At 55.3% G+C, this 20339-nt stretch overlaps 1 protein-coding gene across 11 annotated transcripts in view; it reads right to left on the bottom strand.

Annotated features, from left to right (window-relative positions):
* Positions 1–20339, bottom strand: part of NRXN2 (neurexin 2) — a 108128-nt gene that overhangs the window by 80239 nt on the left and 7550 nt on the right. For 8 of the 11 annotated variants that reach the window (XM_087422709.1, XM_087422715.1, XM_087422710.1 and 5 more), the window contains exons 2-4: positions 17258–18230; positions 6565–6582; positions 1728–1757 (exon numbers count right to left, since the gene is read on the bottom strand). In XM_087422709.1, coding sequence (XP_087278835.1) covers positions 1728–1757; positions 6565–6582; positions 17258–18230 — 1021 coding nt within the window. The remainder of the gene's footprint in view (positions 1–1727; positions 1758–6564; positions 6583–17257; positions 18231–20339) is intronic. The other 3 variants (XM_087422711.1, XM_087422712.1, XM_087422716.1) reach the window with 1 other exon arrangement.

Below are 20339 nucleotides of genomic sequence, written 5' to 3'. Positions count from 1 at the left end.
GGCCACCTTGAGTTCTCCACCCACTCCTGCCAGTGACCTTTTGCACTCAGCGCCTGGCTCCCAGGCACCCACACCTTTTGCTAGACCCCCCAGGATGGTTTCAGGATGAGGGAAACTCAAGAATGGAGCTTAAAATTCCCTATATGGGCCCTACTCCCACCCCAGTCCCAAGTCCCCAGAACTAAAGCTGGAATAACACCTGAGCTGTGGACCTTTCTGGATCCTTCGGGCCTTCGTCTATGACAAAGGTGAGCCACAGCCAGCACTCCCAGAACCAGGCACTGAGAGGCAAGAAGGATGCGAGTGGACCAACGGGGTCCTGACTCCCCACTTGGGACTTCCTCTTTCCCCACATTTCTTGCCATAATTTCACATCCCTGCGAGAATCTGAGGCCCCTACCTCCCCAAACCTAAATCCATCCCAAATTCCAGATCTGAGTCTCTCCCTGCAGCCCAGTCTCCAGCCTGCCTACAGGCTAAGGACACCACCCTGTCGCTATGGAAGATGAGCCCCCACAGAGGACAGCCCTGGGCAGGGGGGCTCGAGAGAGTCAATGACAGGGAGGCCTGGGAGAGGTCAGAGCTGGGGGGACCACAGTCAGGACTCTTGGGCTCTGTCTCCAGGTTTGCTTAACACCAGGGTTTTTATTTTTTATTTATTTATTTATTTATTTATTTTTGTGAGGAAGATCAGCCCTGAGCTAACATCCATGCTAATCCTCCTGTTTTTGCTAAGGAAGACCAGCTCTGAGCTAACATCTATTGCCAATCCTCCTCCTTTTTTTTTTCCCCCAAAGCCCCAGTAGATAGTTGTATGTCATAGTTGTACATCCTTCTAGTTGCTGTATGTGGGACGCGGCCTCAGCATGGCCGGACAAGCGGTGTGTCGGTGCGCACCCGGGATCCGAACCCGGGCCGCCAGTAGCAGAGCACGCGCACTTAACCGCTAAGCCACGGGGCCGGCCCAACACCAGGGTTTTTAGATGGTAGGGACTTGGTGGAAGGGATGCTAAAAATAGATGACTAGTCCCCACGGCACCACCAATTAAAGGCTGTGTAATCACTAGCAAGTCACTTCATCTCTCTGGGCCTAAATGTCCTCATCTGTCAGATAGGGTCAAGAGATGTTCAAAAGACACAAGGGTGAAGGCATACGTGGGCCAGCTGTGGAAATGGGGTGTCCTACACCTCCATGCGCCCCCCCCCTTTCCACTCTTCACACCCATTGTGGAGAGAAGAGCATCCCACAGCACAGCGGGAGGGGAAGGAGGCCGCCTAAAAGCCTCTTTCTCCAGCCCATGCTTTTCTCTTTTCATTTGGATTCATAGAAAAGAAAGAATGAACAGAATGAGCGGAAGGAAAGAAAACAACACCATGTGAAAGAAAAAAAAGCAAGATACACTACCAGGAAAACGCAAAAAGGTGGCTGGAGACAACGGCAGGAGTTCAAACATCTCTTGATGTCAGAAACCAAGGCGAGATGAGGGCGGATGGAGCATGTCAGGGGAGGTGGGAGAGGGGAGAGCACAGACAGGGACAAGCCCCCCGCCCCCAGCCCCGCGCCCCCAACAAAATAAAGACATGGCAGAGGAGGGGGGCAGGAAGGGCAGGAAGGAGGCGGGACAGGTGGACGAGGGCAAAGGGGAACAGGGGAGGGACAGAAAATCCAGACGCAGGTCGGGGGCAATGCAATCCAATTCAATCCAAACCGGAACTTCAAACCATACCTTCGCTGTTTAACGTCAGGTGAGCCGGACCTTGGAAAGGGGAAGGAGAGAAAGAAAGAAAGGAAAAAAAAAAGAAGAAAAAAGAAAGAAAAAGGGAAAGAAAACACGAGTCATCAAAATCAGCCAGAGAGAGGGGAGAAAAAAGCTTTTTGCTGCCACAATTTAAAAACCCTTTTTAACTTGTGACAGACATCGGAGGAGAGCCCCCGGCCCAGAAGCTGAGGAACGGGCCCCCGATGCCGAAACAGAGGGTGGAGGGCACGAGAGGGGAGAGAGAGAGAGAGAGAAGGGGGCACCAGAGAGGGTGAGGGGGTACAGGCAGAGCCAGAGGAAGGAGCAGGGCAGGGAGTCACTGCAGGGGAGAGGAGATTTTGGTTTCTTTTTTTTCTTCTTGCCGGAAAAAAAAAAGGAAAAGGAGGAGAAGCATGAGGCTCAGAGGGTTGCTTTTTCCTTTTTCTTTTTTTCGTTTTTTTTTTCTTCCGAGAGGCGGAGAGAAAAAAAAACGGTCAACGAGAAAAACAATTCGGATGGAGGAGAAAATAAAACACGACACAAAAATCAAAGCCACCTGGAGAGAGAGAGAGTGTCCTGTTAGCGTGGGATTGAGCGGGCAAGGGGGACCTCCAACCCCCCTACGCCGATCCCAGTACCCCGGGGGCCTGGCAGAGAAGGAGAAGATGGGGGCGGGGGAGCCTGGGCCTAGCAGGAACCCCCCACCAAAGCGGCTTTGTCCAGTTCCAACCCTCCCAGCTGGCCCCCAACAGCCTCCGTATAGAGAGCAGGCACCCTGCACACCTAGGTTCTATTAGGAAACTGGGGTTCGAGAGGACAAAGTTAGAGCACAAGCAGGTAGTTTCAAGAAAGCAGAATCTAGGGAAACGCTGGAGTCAAGACGGGGGGCTTGGATCCTTCCACAAGGAGGACTGGGAGACTAGGGCCAGCACTCTCAGACAGCAAGGATGGAAGAAGACAGCCAAGACCCACGGGCAGGAGGCTGGGGTCTCTGAGAGGTCAAAATCACTCTACGGACCCCCTTTCTGTGGCCACACCCTCTCTGAGATGACCTAAAAGTTGAATTTTGAAAATGGACAACAGAAGCCCTATACCCAAGACTGAGAGCAAGATTGGTTGGGATTTTTCTCTGGGTTACCTTGACCCCTTGAGAGAGCCTGGTAGCCCTGACCCAGGGCCCCCCTCAGCCTTAGGGGGAGAGACCCTGGCCCACTGGACCAGTTCCCCAGTCCCCAGAGAGCACCAGCCAAGGACAATGCTCTCCCGGAGAGGCTGGCCACACCAGGCCCCACAGCTGGGCTGAGACCCCAGGGCTCCCCGAGATGGCCAGCCAGCGCCACCAGATCTCAGCCCTCTCTCGCCTTCCCTGCACCCGTGGTGTCTGGCCAAGAGGGTAGGGAAGGAACAGCCCTTCAGGACCACATCGCCCTTGGAAACCATCCCAGCACAGTGGCAATGAGATCTGGGCCCCAGGGGTAGAAAGCAAGGGGCAGGACGGAAGTCTCAAGGGTAAAGAGCTCCAGGTGTCTCTGGAACGAGGCTGAGGGCCAGGAGGCTTGGGTTCCAGGAGGAAAGGCAGGGAGGAGGCCAGGAAGGGCATGGCCAGGGGCCAAAGGCCTGGATCCTGTGGGCAGATGGTTTACACTGTCCCCTTCTCATCTCTCCGGCAGCATTGGTCTCTCCCCACCTCTGGGGCTGAGGCCAGCTCGGGGAGGAGGCCACGGCTGCTAAGGGCTGCCTCAGGACAGAACAGCTCTTGGAAAGACACAGAATTTATCCACAAAACAGAAGGGGACCCAAGCACTTGGACTGAGTCTTATGCCTTGCTCTGAATGCCCCCTACCAATTCTTTCCCCAAGAACTACCAGCATCTTCTTCCAAACCCCCTAAATCCAGGACCCAGACTCAGGGCCCTAACCCCTCATCCAACTCTTCCTGGCGGAAATTCAGGCCCAGGAGCTGGGTGCCCTGTGAACCCAGCCTCTGTTCCCCACAGGCCTATACCACTGCTGGGGGTGGAGGGGAAGTGGCATCTCTCCCCTCGAAGACCCTTCCACTGCCCAGCTCCTAGCTAGCCTTATTAGCATGCGTACTCTCCCTCTGTCACCACGGCAACCAGCTGCTCAGTTCCCTCAGGCGTGACAGCACCAGCCATCTTGGTGAAGGGGAGGCTCGTTCCCTGCCCTGTCTACCCACGGCTCAGCCCAGCCTGGCTTGAGGGCTCTCCCTAAAGTCTGCCTTCCCACCTGGCCTGAAATCTCTGCTCCCTCCTCATGTCCCAGCTTCCCTTAGTATGTCACTCCCTATGTCCACCTGTGGCATCAGCCCCTCCTCCCACCACTGGAGAAGAGGCTGGCAGTGACGGATGACATTACCAAAGGTCCTTTCTTAGGGCTCTTTATCTGGCTGCTTTGGGTCTTCTCTCCCCGCTACAAGAGGCTAGGGGGAAAGGAGGCAGGCAACCGAAATCCCCAAAAGGAGATGCATGGCAGGGGGCTGGGGAGCAGGATGGCTGGGTTCCTGGGACTAAGCTAGGCCTGAGGCACAGCGTGGAGGGATGGGAAAAGAGGATGGAGGCATGGAGGACTCAGAGACCTGAAGGGGGAACTGCAGAGTCCAGAGCGTAGTGCCACAGAGGAGGGCCCCAGCCCACCCCCGTGAAGCTACCACCTTCCAAACCCACCTCCCGCGTCTCAGTCTCATCCCTTTCCTCTCCTACCAAAATCCCAGGGAGGACCAGCATCAAAAGAGGGAAGACAGCATAAGGGACAAGACTGAGAGACACACAAGCAGACATGTCACAGAGAGACACAAAGATGCATCACATCCCTAGGTGTGTACACACACAGACTCACACACACCCCTGCACAGCCACTGACACGCAAGCACACATAATGCCACATCCAAACCAGCGGGCCACCAGGTGCCCCCAAGAAAGGGCTAGGTGGCATCCACAGGTCTCATTCCCCACTTGTCCCCAAAGCCTAGCTTCCCTTCTTGTCCCTCTATCCTACTTGTTTGGTAAAGAACTATTCCCTTCTCTCTCCCCTCCAGCCCCGGGTCACCTCCTCCCCCTGCAGCCCTCCTGCCCTCTTCTCCTCCCGGCTGCTTCCCCCTCCCCATTTCTCTCATTTCTGCCCCTCCTTCCTCTTTCCGCCTCTATTTACCCTCTCTCCTTCCTCCTGTCTATCTGCCCCCTCCTCCCTCCCCCCAAGTCCTCCCTCCACCTTTTTATCTCTCTCTCTCCCTCCCTCCATCTCTCCCTTTGTTCCGGAGGAGACATGACATCAAGAGCAAGTAAAAGTCACATCAGCACTAAATCTTATCTGCAGCCCTCAGAAGGCTGCGTCCACCAGACACGGAGACTCTCTCACACACACACCGAGGTAAACACTGACACACAGAGATGCAGACACGGACAGGACAGATGCAGACACAGATGCAGACTCTCTGACGGAGCACACAGAGATGTGGGCAGCGCCACAGAGGACACGACGATGGCACACCCCTCCACGCACACTCAGACACACGTACACAAGCATCTATGTACAGGCGTGCACAAAGGCGCACAGACAACAGAGCAGCAGAGCCACATGAGCATGTGCACACAGATACACACACACACACACACACACACACACACGGGTGCCTGCCCACTGGGACCAGGGGGCCTGAGGACACCCAAGTAGAAGAGACATCAGAGAGAAAGACAAGCCAAGCTGTGGACACCACAGGAAAAATGGATTCCAGCCCCACACTGAGGCCCAGAGCCCCTCCTCTTCTTTCTTCCCCAGGACTTCTGCATCCAGGGCAGGGCCCGGTCCCGGGAGCTCCCAGCGTGGGGCTGCCTGTGTCCCCCGACTCCCACTTCTCGAGGAAGAGAACCTGCGGCAGGTTTGGTGACTGGGATCCCATCACCTGCCCACCCCGCTGCCTGCCTTCTCTGCGGTGGCTGTGTGAGCTCGCCTGCAGCCCAGCCTCCAGGCCTGTACCATCCCACCCAGTCTTCCCTCTCCCTGACCTAGTCCCCCGGAGGAGGAAAAGAAATAGGGAAATCCAAAGTGAGAGGGGAGGGTTCAGAGAAGCACAGGAGCCCAGTGAGAGCCTGGGGAAGGACAGAGACAAAGAGGTCCAGGGACCCAGCCCTGGAGAAAAAGAGAGGCAAAGACTAAAACCGGAGAGAGAGAAAAGGCAAACGAAATAGAAGACAAGGAAAGAATGGACAGAGAGACCCCAAAGAGAGGCAGGTCCCCGCCCTGCCCTCGGCCTCGGGAAGGAAGAAGCAGATCACCCCTACCTACCAGCCTTGGGACAGGGGCTAGGGGCCTGCAAGTATCTGTCAGAGCAGAGAAGCTGCCCCCACCCACACCGCCTGACCCTGGACCCGGCCCCCCACCCCCTGTCTGTGCTCTCCAGACCCCAGAGCGGATTCTACCCAAGCACGGCCCCCAGCCCCTGGCAGCACGGCCTTGCTAAGCTCCTCACTCACTTCTGGGCACTTCAGAATCCTCCAGCCCCATCTCTCCACCCGGCTCCCCTTCTCCTCCCTAAGGAAGAAGAAAGGCCAGTGGGCAGACTGGCACTGAAGATGGGCAAGTGGAAGGGCCTGCCCTCCGCCTGGCAGTTCTCCCCAGCAAACCAGTAAAGATGGAACAAATGGGCCAGAGGTGGGGCCGAGGCAGCCAAGAGTCCACCCAGGCATCCTTCCCCCAGGACCCCCAAACATGGGCAGGGGAGGGAGCCCTGAGATGGCCAGCGACACCCCCTCACACAGGACCCCACGACGACAAATCCGCCACCCCAGTGACCGAAAGGCATCACTCACCTTCCATGGTGTGTTCCTCTACAGGCAGCAAGGTTCAGGAAGGGGCAAGGCAGAGAGAGAGAGAAAAGGAGGGCTGTTAGCGAGGATACCAAGGACAGGGCTCCAGGGGGGTGATGGGTTCAAGGTCCCCAAGCCCACCCAGGCCCTGACACAAGTCACCAACCTGGAAAGCTCTGCCGGGGACGAGACAGAGACCGAGCTGGTTCCTGAGTCAATGCCTCACACACTGGGTCACACAGTCCGGGAGGACCCGGGGCTCATGTTACATTTCAGGAAACTGAGGCCCAGGGCAGGGAAGTGACCACTCAAGGTCACATGGAGAATCGGAGGCAGAGCCAAGAGTGGCAGTCAGGCATCATCGTGACTCCCCCAGGCACGCTTCTCCCCTGCATTCCATTGCGTCTCCAAGACAGATGGGGACACGCTCACACAGGGTTCACCCGAGACACACTCGCGCTCGGTGACACACTGACACACATAGGCACTTACCGATCCAGAGACACGTGTAATCTCTCACACAGCTCACACCTGAAGCTTTTGCACACACAGACACAACCACCCCCAGCCCCACCCACCCAGGGGAGAAAAGTCATCCGTCTGCAGTCAGAAAACACAGTTCTGCCTCAAAATGCTGGGTGATCCCATCACAGATGCTTAACCTCTCTGAGCCCCCAGTCCCTCTCCTGCAAAAATGAGAGGAGTGGACTAGATGGTTTCTGAGGCCCCTTTCGGCTCTGGTTCTGTGATTCTAGAATAAATGCCTCCTTAGTAGCTGGGTGAGGCAAAGGGCCCCCAGGCCAGATGGGCCACTTCAGTGATGGGAGGGGGTCAAAATTCAGTGGGCCAGACTGGGCCATCCCTAGGTCACCACAGCCTTTGGGCAGTCAGCCCTCACTTACTGAGGCCTGCCCGGGCCTGGCCTGGGGGCTCACCAAATGGGGCAAGGGGGAAGGGGGGATGAAGGTGGTTCCTTTGACTAAGCTACAACTCCTCAAGCAGGCTGTGCTCTGGTCTGATCTATATGAGGGCCAAGTCACCCCCTCTCCAGACATTTCTGACATGCCCACCTACTGGGGGCCTGTAGAGGAAGCAACAGGTGGGGAGAGAAACAGCGCAACCTGCAAACACACAGACCCAGTGGGGAAAGACGCACACATACACGCCTGTGGGCCCTGGGACACACACATATACCACAAACAGCCATTCCATACACACTCACGCCCGCATGCGCACACCGTCTCCTCCTACCTCCAGCCTCCTTTTGTGTTACTGCTCATTTGCTCCTAGGGGGTTAGCTCTACTCCAGAAACACACACGGTCATTCATACTACCTTATACCACTCCCATAATACACACGCACAGGCGGAATGCAGAATCAGTGCCCACACAGTGATCTAATACGTAACGTTAGGTGCATGCACCACCACCGCTGCCCCACACTCCCTCTGGGGGCTAAAGACACACACCCCACGATGAACACAGTTCCCTTTTTTTCTATCGATCTATCTGTCTTCCATTCTCTAAACCTACACACACAAACCTTTACACAGCTCCATGTGTTGCAAACACACTTCTATATAGCACAGAGCTTCTTTTACCTGACAGCTGCATCCCCCAAAAGCTGTGTATACAATGATTTTCTTAAAGAAACTGAATCACATTACATTCGTGGGGGGTCCAGGGGGTGGTGCCGGCTAGGAAGGGGTCCTGGGGAAAACCCTTGGGCTCTCAGAGGAGCCCTACGTCGGGATCTCTTTAGCCCCAGAGTGTTAAGGCCCTGGTGGGCCAGCACAATCATCTCCTCACATCTCCTCACGAACAAGGAGGCACGGTGATTTCCAGATAATCCAAGCTGGTGGGTATTTCAAAAAGTACTCCCACTTGCCACAACTGTGGGTCACAAGTCTTCCCTCTCCGGGCTTCTGCCAGATGGCGCCTAGAGCCTCACTGACCTCTCTTTCTCTGCTGCTCTTTGCTTTCTGCTGATTCCCCTGCGCCCCTCACCTGCCATCATGGCCCCCCAGGCTCAGTCCCGCGCCCTCCACGCTCCCCTCTCTTCTCCCCGCCCTCCTTGGCGATAGCCCACCCTCGTGGCTCAGGGACGCCCCCGTCTGTATTTGCAGCCCCCATCTCTTCCCCGGGTGCCCGTCCTGCATCCGTGCGTGTCCCCTCTGACATCCAAACTCCACCACTAAAGCCAGGCTGGATGGACATCACCCCCGCAACAAAGGGCTTGTTCCCCTGCGTTTGGCAAAGGCACTCTTTTCAACCAACACTTCTTGAGCACCCACCATGTGCCCCACACTCTGCCAGGCTCCATTGATCCCATTAATTAGCCACATGCCAGGCACCGTACAGACCCTCAACATGCATCGTCATGCATCAGCCACAGGGCAACCTTCAGGAGCTCGGTGGTATTATCTACCTCCTTCGGACAAAAACTTACCGAGCAGCACAAAATCACCTTTGATTTCGGCCACTGTGCTCCTAGGTCATCAGAACCAAAACCCTCACCCCTCAGCCCTGGTTTCTGCAATAGCTTCCTCTGGTTTGGTCTCCCTGCCCATCCGCAGCCTGGCTCTCTTGGCACAGATACCAGATACACCTGACTCAACACTGCTGTGATCAACACGCACGCGCGCGCGCACACACACGCATACACACTCAGAACTTTTCAGTGGCTCTAGTACAAACCTCTCTTCTGTGCTCTCGACCTGTATATCCACCTGCCCTCAGAGAAGCTCTGCCCGCGTGTCTCCTGGGCTTCTCATCCTCCACACGTCCAACATGGACCTCACAACGCTTCCCCCGCAAGCCCTCTCCTCCTGCCTGCTCTCCCTGATCAGAAGCCCCTCCATCACCACCAGCATGGCCCCAAGGCCAGACCCTCATCAGAGCCTCTCCTTGGAACATTAACAAGCCTCTGAAATGACCTCCCCCTCCTGCCAGTCTTTTCACCCTGCAATTCACAGTCCACCACCGCCCAAACGGTCCAACCAAGTCACGACCCTGCTTAAAACTCTTCAAGGCTTCCCAGTGCCTACAGGACAAAGTCCTACCTTCTCAGGAAAGTCCGTTCCAAGTTTGGCCATGCCCACGCCTCCCTCCAACCTGCTTTCCTGTGACAGTCCAGGCTCCAGCCATACCCAGTTTATTCCCATTTCCCTAATATGCCGCTTTTCTGCACATACTGTTCCCTTGGCCTGAAACGCCCTTCCCCATCCCCACTCCTCTCACCCTAGCTGCTGAGAAAGTCCACTCGCTTTAAGACGAGGTCAATATACATACCACCGACTGTGTTCTGAACTGACCTCCCAGGTGGAGCTAGCCGCCCCTCTTTTGTGCCAGCTCTTGATAGGTGCACTGTGTTACTATTTCACTGCTCAGATCTCTATTGTTTCGTGTTTCCACGTCTGCTGACTGGACTGTGAGATATCCAAGAGCAAGGACAATGTCTCATTCATCTCTCTATATCCAGCTGCTTGCACAGTTTCTGGCTCAGAAAAAGGCATGCCTGTGTTTGTTGAATGAATAATAAAAAACACTTCTCATGTAAGAGGCACTTCAAATGTGCCTGGCTTTCTCTCACCACACCTACTCGTCGATGGATACCGCTATTACTCCCTTGTAGAGGTGGGGAAACCAAAGCTCAGAAAGTGGAAGAAGCTTGCCCAAGGTCACACTGCTGGTGAGGGACAGAATCAAAATCTGAACTCAAACCTATTAAAATTTCCAATGGGCTACATTCTTGGCCTGGAAGTCAAACTTCTAGAAGCCGACTTTAATCTATAGCTCTGATTTTATCTCCCACAAAGCACAACCATCTTGGTCTCCTCACCAGCCCCTGATACACCAGACTCACATCCCCCAGACTCCATATTTAGACTGTTTTCCTGGAGGGAAAGCCCTGCCCTTTTCTTTCCACCTCCACAAATCTCATTCAGTCATCCTTCAAGATCTAGCTAAGCCCCACCTCCTCCTTGAAGCCTTCCCTGACCACTCGGGTTAATCATCCTGGCAGCATTCATTGATCACTTAGAATAGTGCCTGGCACATTCAAGGATTCCCATATATTAATTCTTTTAGTCCTTACAACAACATGATAACCTCCATTTTACAGAGCAGGGCATTGAAGAACAATGCCATTAAGGAAATTGTCCCCGTTCACACAGCTGGAGAGCAGCAAAGCCAGGATTCAAACCCAGGCAGCCCATGCTCTCAGCCATTCTGCCATAGGAGGCTTTCCTTGGGAGCATCTATCTCGTCTCCGGGTTGTTACAGCTGTCGCTCTCCACACCACTCTCTTGAACAGTCCATTCTGCCTGGAGCCGTTTCCAACCGCAGAAACTTGGCACAGATGTTAGCTCAGGGCCAATCTTCCTCAGCAAAAAAAAAAAAAAAAATGCTATTTTCTCATAGGAGAGCCTCTCAGACCCTACCCAGCATCCACTTACTGTTAGCGACATACAGTTCTAGCATGCTTGGGAACGCTGATTTTCAAGTTCACAAACAGAGAGAGAGAGAGATGGATATGAGTCGCTACCTGGCAGCTCCTCCTAAGGGCGGAGGTGGAAAAATGAGGAAAAGTTAATATAAGGACGCAAAAGTACAGCAGTCAGGCATCTATTTCCGGCAGGGACAAACCTCAACGAGGGAACCACTGCGTGACAGACCCAGTGCAATACCTGAGGGGAATCACGACATCCCGAGTCATCCGGAAAAGGTTAAAACACATTCCAAATATTATGCTTCGGGAGGCAGAGAGGTGTGTAACATATTTTAGAGAGATTTCCATCTGAAATGGTTTAAATGTTGGTGAGTTCTGTGTTTTAATGGCATAATGAGTTCCTCCCCGAGGGCTCCGGAAGGCTGGGATTTTACTGATCGATTTCCACTGCTCTCTCAGTGCCGGACGGGCTGGCCGACAAAGACACAAACGCCCTCATCACACACTGGCTTAAGGGAGAAGCTGTGGCCCGAGGAATTTGGGGTGGTTAGTGGTTTCTGATGAAACCCTGTGCCTAAGGACCCCAATAAACCAAACACAGGTAACCCACGAACACAGCTGGCTGACCACCTCTCCTTTTTGGAGGCAGCATGGAGAAGGGAGGGAACAACAGGCCCTGAGGTCAGCTCAGATTTCAGATCCCAGCTCCTACATCTCATGCGGTGGTCATGAGGATTAAATGAGATAAAACAGTCAGGGCACCTGGCAAATGCTCACTGGCTGTGAGGCCCCGCTCTCTCCTCCCGTGACTGTGTGAGCCGATTCTCCTTTTTCTAACTGCCCGTGTGTACAGCCGCTCCTCTCCCTCCTCCTCCCAAGTGTATGTGCCTCTGAAGTCTGTCCACCTTCTCTTTGGCCACCTCATCTGATCCCAGAGCTACAAATACTCTCTCTCCACGCACGTGGCGTCCAGGTCTCCAGCTGCAGCCCTGCCTTCAACTCAAAGCTCTCGTGTTTCATTTCCAACTGCCTGGACACCTCTGTCCAGGAACCGCCAAGGGGCAGCACAACCCAACACGTGCGGGATCTGTGGCCCAAACCTGCTCCCCCTCCCGACTTCCCCCTTTCCTTGCACCCCTCCACCATCCTCCCAACCATGCAAACCTGAAACCTCCTCTTCTCTGAGCCATCCCCGCCCCCTCCACATGCAAGAGGCATAGTCCTCCAGCTTCAGTCTCAGCCTACCGCCACCACAGCTGCCACCACCCTTCCTCGCCACTCCCCAAGACCCCCGAGGTTCAGGCCTTCAATATCTCTTTCCTGAACTCTCTCTCAACTGATCTCTCCACCGCCTAACTCTGCCCCCTATAATCCATTCTACACCTCACTCCCAGCTTCAGAAATACAGCTCTTATTATTCATACACCTGCTCAAAATTCTTTTGTGGCTCCGTTTGCCAATCCTCTGTACACAGTCAGCATCCAATAAATGCTGGTTGCATGATTTCACTCAAAAATCCAAGACCTGGCTCAACCTGCCTCTCCTGTTTTAGATTCCACTATTTATTCCCCGTACTCTCTGGTGCCCCTCTACCGATATGACAGACACTGCCCGCCTTCCAGGCCTTTGTTCTTACCGGTTCCTTTGCTTGGAGTGAATCCCCCAAACCAAGCTTACTAATCAATGCTCATGGCCAATCTTAAACAGCACACCTGTTATTACTGATCCCCCAACTTATAAACTCTTCCCTTCCTCAAAACCCCAAGAGCACCCCACTTATAGTAACTATCATTTACTCACCACTTATGAACCAGACACTCGTTTAATTCCCACCACAAACGTGTGAGATAAGCACACTTACCCCCACTTTACAGGTAAGGAGAAATTAGTCTGAAGGTTAGGGACTCATCTGCTGGCACAGGCGAAGTGAGTAGAGAAGTCAGATTTAAACCCAGATCTGAGCCACAAAAGTCTGTGGTTTAACCACTAAGCTACACTGCCTCGCAGCATCTCTTCGGGCATATGCCACACTATTTTGTTTTGTTCTTTTGCTGTTATTGATGGAGCATTTTCTATGTGGCGGGCACTGTTCTAAGCACTTCACATGAATTAACTAATTCTCACAACAACTCTATAAGGTAGGTACTATTATTATCCCCATTTTACAGATAAGGAAACCAGGGCAGAGTCCGAGGTGACTGCCCAGGCAGTCTGGCGGCAGAATCTGTGCTCTTAACCACACACTGGACTGCTTTATAGCTGCTTCCCCAGTTAAGCAATAAGGCAACTCCCAGAGCAGCATCTTATTCATCTCTGACTCCCCTTCAGCCCATATCACAAGACCTATCCCAAAGGAGGCCTTGATAACTACCTGTTGAACTAAATCGCCAACAAACTTAGAAAACACACTCATGAGGGCCAGCTCCGGCGGCCTGGTGGTTAAGTTTAGCGCACTCCACTTAGGCGGCCCAGGTTTGGTTCCCAGGCACGGACCTACACCGCTCGTCTGTGAGCAGCGGCTCACATAAAAAAGGGAAAAAAAGAGGAAGATTGGCAGCAGATGTTAGCTCAGGGCAAATCTTCCTCAGCAAACACACACACACACATACACACACACACACACACACACACACACACGAGACGCGTGCATCTACCCCTCTGCCAGCACACGCATTCCCACTAGTTCCATATTTCTCTCCCAAGCGAGGTACACACCTGACACTCCCTCCCATACAACTGCACCCCCGCTCCACGTGAGGTCTCCAACACACACCTGCACACGCTTCTTCCTCGATCACCTGTCTCCACACACATGAGTGATGGGAGGAGGAGTTCATATGCAAACCCCTGCAAAATCCCAGTCTCCCTTAACTTGGCTTTGGCAGATAATCGGCAACAGGTCTGCACACACAGTTACTCATATGTAGCCCTGTCTTCAACCCTGTGATCAGATCCCCCTCAGGGAAAAAAAGCAAATTTCATAACATGGAGGTTCTCAGTCAATGGGTAAGCCCAGACCCAGGAAGGCAGGGGGATTCCAAAGGAGCCACAAATCCACACGCACAGCAGACACCTAAAGGCAGACTGGTACATCCTGCATATGAAGCTAAGACTATTTTTTCTAATGTATATTTAATTTGATTAACCACAATGGCAAATATAGCATCAAAGTCATCTAAAAGCTTTCCTGAATTCATGGTAGCTTTGAGTCATCTATTCTCACAATAAGCAGATATAAAAATAAATACTATTTGGAAGGGGTCCTGTGAATTACTGACTTTTTAAAACGTCCTCAATCTCAGAAAAAGTTGAGAACCACTCAAAGCAGATAATGAAGTAACTAACTTCCAGGGCAGCCTGGGGCCTCTGGTCCCCAGATCCGTCTCAGAGATCAGGAGCCAGGCCTGCTCCCCTTAAAGTCTTCCTCCTCCAACCCCAAGGCCCAGGAGTGGGAGCCCATTCCTTTCCTCCTTGGCAGGATGAGAATGTACTAGAAGTGTAATGAGCACAGGATATTACAAAAGCTGCCCAGGAAAGAAGGAACAAATGTAAGCAGAGGGAATGAGGTCACGGGGGGGAGGGGAATCAGCAGGGCTGTCACTGTGCCTGTCATCTCCAGACATAATTGGAGTTTACAACCCCCACGCCCACCCACAACATATATCTGAAAATATACACATACATATTTCCATGTACTCATACAGCCTTACCCAACCCTTTATTCTCTCAAATACCTATTAATATCTCTTCATTCATTCCACAAATCTTTATCAAACACCCACTGAGTGTCTGGTACTATACTAGGTGCAGGAAATAGAGAGATGAATATTCCTGCCCTTTTATCACAGACAAAGCACCACTCTCTCAACAGATATGGCACATACACACACACACACACACACACAATGGGTCAGATATGCAGCCGACTCTCACAGCTTCAACACAGCTGACACAAACAATCATCTGGTACACATCCAGCCCACTCATATGATGCACACAACCATCCTTCTCACACACAGGTACCTAAATACATCTCAGACACACAATCACACAACTTGCATTTGGAAGCACACACTTTGGCTTGCTGCGAGCCTCTGGCTGATGAATCTTTTCAGGGAATGGATACAAGGGTTCAGGTTGACCAGAGAGTCTCTGGCTGCATTTTTCATACACCCAGGCCCAATTCTGACTAGTTACTGGCACTTCTCTGCAGCTCAAATTTCCCTTCCATCAAGTTAGAAGGGTGGTTCATCCTATTTTCTTAGGAAGGCTTGGAGGGGAGGAGTCACAGGGACCAGAGCATCAAGTTGAAGGTCGTGGAAAGATTCCCCATAGAGTCCAGGTGTCTTACTAAGGTCTCACATCAAAACACACGCACGTGGTTACCTACACATGAGCACACACCCTTACACTTGTGTACCACTCACTCTACTAGGCACTGGACTTCTATCTGTAAGTGCTACTATTCAAACAGACCCATTCACACATAATATGCACATTGTCAGATTCATGGGCCTCTGCAGGCAGGCAGACACACACAGACACACAACTTCACAGTTTAGGAAGCACCTGAACTCCTTGGAGAAAAGGCGAGAAGGCATCAGATTAACTTAATATACGCAGTTCCTGGAGATATATCCCCCGACCTCGGATGAATAACCCCACAAAAGCAATCCCAGACCCTTCCTGATGTATTCCTCTAGCACAACTACAGATACACAACCAAAATACTCTGCAAAGTACAGACTTCCCAAACCCAGAGCCACACCCGCAGACTCGGCTCCTCCCATGGCTGTCCACATGCTCCCAGCCTCGAGGACCCCCATCCCCAAAGCAGGGCCAGGGCCACACTAGTTTGTGGGCACACACCTGCACGTGCACACACTCCCCAAATGACTCGACCTCTTGGAGGGCAGACACACACACGACAGCTGAATGGCCCACAGCCTCTCAGGGTAGTGGAGGAAAGGGATGCATGTCTGTGCAGACACTCGCGGGGAAAACATCTGCCACAGACCAAGGGTGAAGGAGATGCACGTGCCCCGCCCCCAAACTGATGGGGACCCCCTCCCTCAGCCCCCAACCAGACCAAAGCACACAGGCGCCTAAAGTCTCTCCTTCCCCCCGGCCCCACTAAAACCACAGCCTGCCCCAGCCTGGCACCACCTGCAACCTTGCCCCCCACTTCACCCATCTCTGCCCCTCACACCTGGGGAGCTGGCCAAGCCTCTCCCTCCCTTCAACCTCCCCGTCAAGCCCCTATTTCTTACTCAATCCCCGAATCCGGGGTCCTACCAACCCCTGCCCAGCCCACTGGTCTCCTGGCCAGACCCCACGCTCGCAAGGGCTCCGACGTTTGAAACAGAAGCCGCCACTCCCCGTCTCCGACCGGGAGAGACGCCCAACCATTTCTCTGCCCCTCACCGAAACCGTCAACTCCTAGTCATGGGCCTGGGAAGCCTCAGCCCCCCTCTCCCACGTGTCTCCTTCACTCTCTGCCCATTCTGTGGTGAGAAGGAAAGAGTCGGTTCCCGCCCTCCTGGGCGTGCACTCACAGCCTCGCAATCCCTACTCGCCCACGCCCGCCCTCGCCCGCGCCGTCTGCCCTTCTCCTCACGCCTCGGCCCTCAACCGGCCATCCCGTCGGTCCTCAGGCCGCGCTTCCCGCCCTTCACCGCCCGACGCTCACAGAATGCGAACCGCAGCACGGCCCCGCCCACCCGGACAACCACGCCCCCTGTCCTCATAAGCCCCGCCCACAGCCCGGCACGAGCCCTCCCGGGCCCCGCCCACAGGTCCCCACCCACTGTCTCTAATAGGCCCCGCCCACACCGATCACTTCCACAAGCCTTCAAGGGCGCCTCACCTCACCCACTCGACCCACACGCCCTCAAGCGCCAGACCCCCATCCTCTCGCAGCCCCTTACAAGACCTGACTACATAGTCCTACTCACCGCCTGCCACAGGGCCCATACTGGCCACGCCCACACAGGCCCCACACTGGCCACTCCCACACAGGACCCACGCTGGCCACGCCCACACCATCCGCCTCCCCGGCAGCTCCCCGGCTCCCTGGCTAACCGCACGCGCCCTCTCCTCGGCACAGGAGTGCTCACATGCCCTCACAGGGACACGTCTCGAAACCCCCCGTGCCGGGACAAACTCGCACTCGCCCTCGCAGTCCCCGGGGCACCCAGCCCCGCACGCCCGCGCCCAGGCGCCCCGCGGCGGCTCCCCCGGGCTCACCTTCGCTGCAGAACTTGCCGCCGAAGCCCGTGTGGCTGCAGTCGCAGCCCACCTCGCCGGGGGCCAGCACCGTGCAGAGGCCGCCGTTGGCGCAGGGGTTGCGTGCGGGCGCGCACAGAGGGTCGGCGGCGGCGCCGCGCAGGCCCTGGCTGCCCAGCAGCGCGGGAGGCCGCTCGCCCAGCTTCAAGTTGGCCAGGAGGCCGCGGAAGGGCGGCTCGTACTTGACGGTGCTGAGCGTGAGCGCCGAGAGGCGCACGTCGGGGGGGATGCCGCCCACGAACAGGTCGCTGGCCACCTGCATCTCGCGCCGCTTCGAGCGCACCTCGGCGGCGCGGGCCTCGCCGTCCACCGCCAGCGCGGTGCGGCGCGCGTCGCGGGTCAGAAGCACCATGTGCCAGCGGTCGTCGGCCACCGGCGTGTCCAGCTGCAGCGTGGCCGGCTCGGCGCACGAGAGCGTGAAGCGCAGCCGCAGGCGCCCGTCCACCAGCAGCAGCTCCAGGAAGTCGCAGTCGCCGCCGTCGTCCAGGTAGAGCAGCAGCGCGCGCGTGGCGTTGGTGCGAAGGCTGAAGCTGAGCTCTCCGCTGCTTGCCGCGCCCGCCCAGCGCGCGTAGCGAGCCCACTGCCCCGGGCCGCCGCCGAACTCCAGGCCGGCCACGCCCGCCGCCAGCGTCAGCAGCAGCAGCAACAGCCGCGGCGACGGCGGCCGCCACGGGCTCCCAGGCGCCATGCCTCCGGCGGCCCCGGCCCCGCCCGGCCCCCGGCCCCGCTCAGGCTTTAGAGCCGCGGGCGCATGGGGCGGGGAGGGGGCCGGGCGCCCCCCGCGCCGAGCGGGGCTCCCTCGCCGGCTCACAGTGCCATGGGCCCGGCCACGGGGCGAGGCTCGCAGAGGCCCAGGTGCCGGCTTTCCTGGGCGGCGGCGGCGGAGGCGCCCCTCCCCCGCTGCGGGCTCCGACGGAAGATAAGGGAGGGATGCCTGCGGGGAAACAGAGAGGAAAGGGTTAAGGAGGAGCTCAGAGGAGGGGAAGCCGTCGGTGTCTGGCTCCCCCATTACACCAGCAGGCGCCCAATTGTTTCCCCTTAGGACCTGAGGAGCCTGCCCTGACGTGGATAGAACCCAGAGCAAGAGATACCACCATGGACGGGAGTACTGGGGGCCCAACATTTGGGGAGAGATGGCACTCACTAGGGGCATTATTGGTTTGAGATGTGGACAGGAGAGGAAGTAACACCTTAGAGTCCAGTGGGAACCCAACCCAGATGTCCTCACCCTTGCCTCCCTTCAGGACCAGTGCCAGCCCCTTGGGTGAGACCTACAGGTTCTCCAGCTGGTGACCCCAATCCCTTCATCTCTGAGCCACTCAACCTCTGTGTGGCTCCCACCACCAGCCACGGCTCTCTCTCATCAGCTCCTGATGCTGGATAATGAAGTTGCTAAGTAGTTCACTGGGATTAATTAAATGCCAATTCGTCAATGGTATCACTGGGTAACCCGGCTGGGAAGGGGGCAAGGGAGAGAAGTCAGCCAGGACCCAGGCGTCCAGGCCTCAAGCCCTATCCATCCATGCAAGGACACAGGCGTCTGATTCCATGTCTCCAGTTCCCCCCAAACCACACTCACCCCTTCCTGGGCCCCAAGCCCACTGCTCACCAGCCCAGATCCTTCCTGAACCTAAATGTCTGTCACACTCAATCTCCAGCTCCCAGTCCTCAGCCTCAGACCTGGTCCCAGTACTTGGGTTCTCTTCACCCCTCAGTTCCACCCCCCTCCCCATCCAGGGCTGGGGGAGCCACCAGGAGGCAGGCAGGCTCATTTGCATAAAATTGCCTTTCTGAAATGATTACCCTTGTAACGGGCTGTCAGAGAGCAATTTATACCCCACGCCAGGGAGGGGAATTTGCATCTCGTTAAACTCCGAGTCGTAATTATTTATATCCAACAACCCTCCTGAATATTGCATTGATTTTATTTTGGGGAGGGAGGAAGGGAAGGAGATGGGGAGAAGCCTGGGAGGGAAGCAGGGAGGGGCTGAGTTTAGGAAGAGACAGAAAGATTGAAGGGAAAGGAAAGGAAGGAGAGGAACTACAGGAAAAGTGACAGAGACGGAAGAGGAATGGAGGAGAAAGGGGATCTGATGGGAAGAAAAGGAAAGAGAAGATAGAGAAAATTAAATACCAAATTCAAACAGCATTTGTCAAGGCCCCGGATGCTGGGCATTTCTACAAATGTTGTTTTACTTAATCACTCTGAGAAGTCCCATTATTCCCATTAACCATTGGGGAAGCCCACATAGTCTAGGGACTTAGGGACTTGCCCAAGGTCACACAGCCAGTCATCGGGGAACTGGAGCTTAGATCCACATCTGTCCAACTCCAGCGTCTCCATGAAAGAGTCAAAGGGCAGCACAGCCACAGGTGTCGCTCAGAGAGGTGGAGACCAAAAGAAGAGAAGAGGGGTGACTTGGAGAGGGAGAAAGTTGGAGGGGCGTGGTTCCTTCCTACGTGGGAGGAAGCTGGGGTATGAAGGGAAAAAGAAAGCTAGGAGCCCCCTAAAAAACCAGAGCGAGAGGGTGAGCAGTCACAGGAGGGCAGGGATGGTTGGAGTGACTTGGGTGCAGAAGGAAGATGAGGCAGAGGAGGCCTCAGGAGGCTGGCGATAGTGTTTGGGGAGCCATCTCCAGGAGACCCCCAAAGCCCAGCTCTCAGGTCCTTCCATCTGGCTCCTGCCTGCTGCCCCCCAATCCTATAGGCTCCAATGGGGACTCAAGTGTTCTGCCTCAGAGCCTCTCCAAGGGCTGCCCCTTCCCAGGCAGGGAGGGAGGCCATCCGGGCAGGCAGCCCCCTCTGCCTCCAAACACTGCCAGGTTATATATAGCTTTGCCACTGCCTCTCCTCATTGGGTAATGGAGATAATTAACATGCGCGGGCTAATTAGCCAATCAAATTAAATGCAGCACCTGCTCCCAGCCTGATTGACGCCCTTGCCCCCACACACACGCACCCCCACCCCAGCCCAGGGCAGGGGAGGGGAACCCTCAGGCCTGGGGGAGGGAAAGGCCAAACACCCTTTCTCTTCCAGTAGGGG

The sequence above is a fragment of the Ceratotherium simum genome, chromosome 34 (genome assembly GCF_057802395.1).
Source record: "Ceratotherium simum simum isolate JZ-2026a chromosome 34, ASM5780239v1, whole genome shotgun sequence".
Lineage (NCBI taxonomy): Eukaryota > Metazoa > Chordata > Mammalia > Perissodactyla > Rhinocerotidae > Ceratotherium > Ceratotherium simum.
This window is presented reverse-complemented; position numbering and strand designations above follow the sequence as displayed.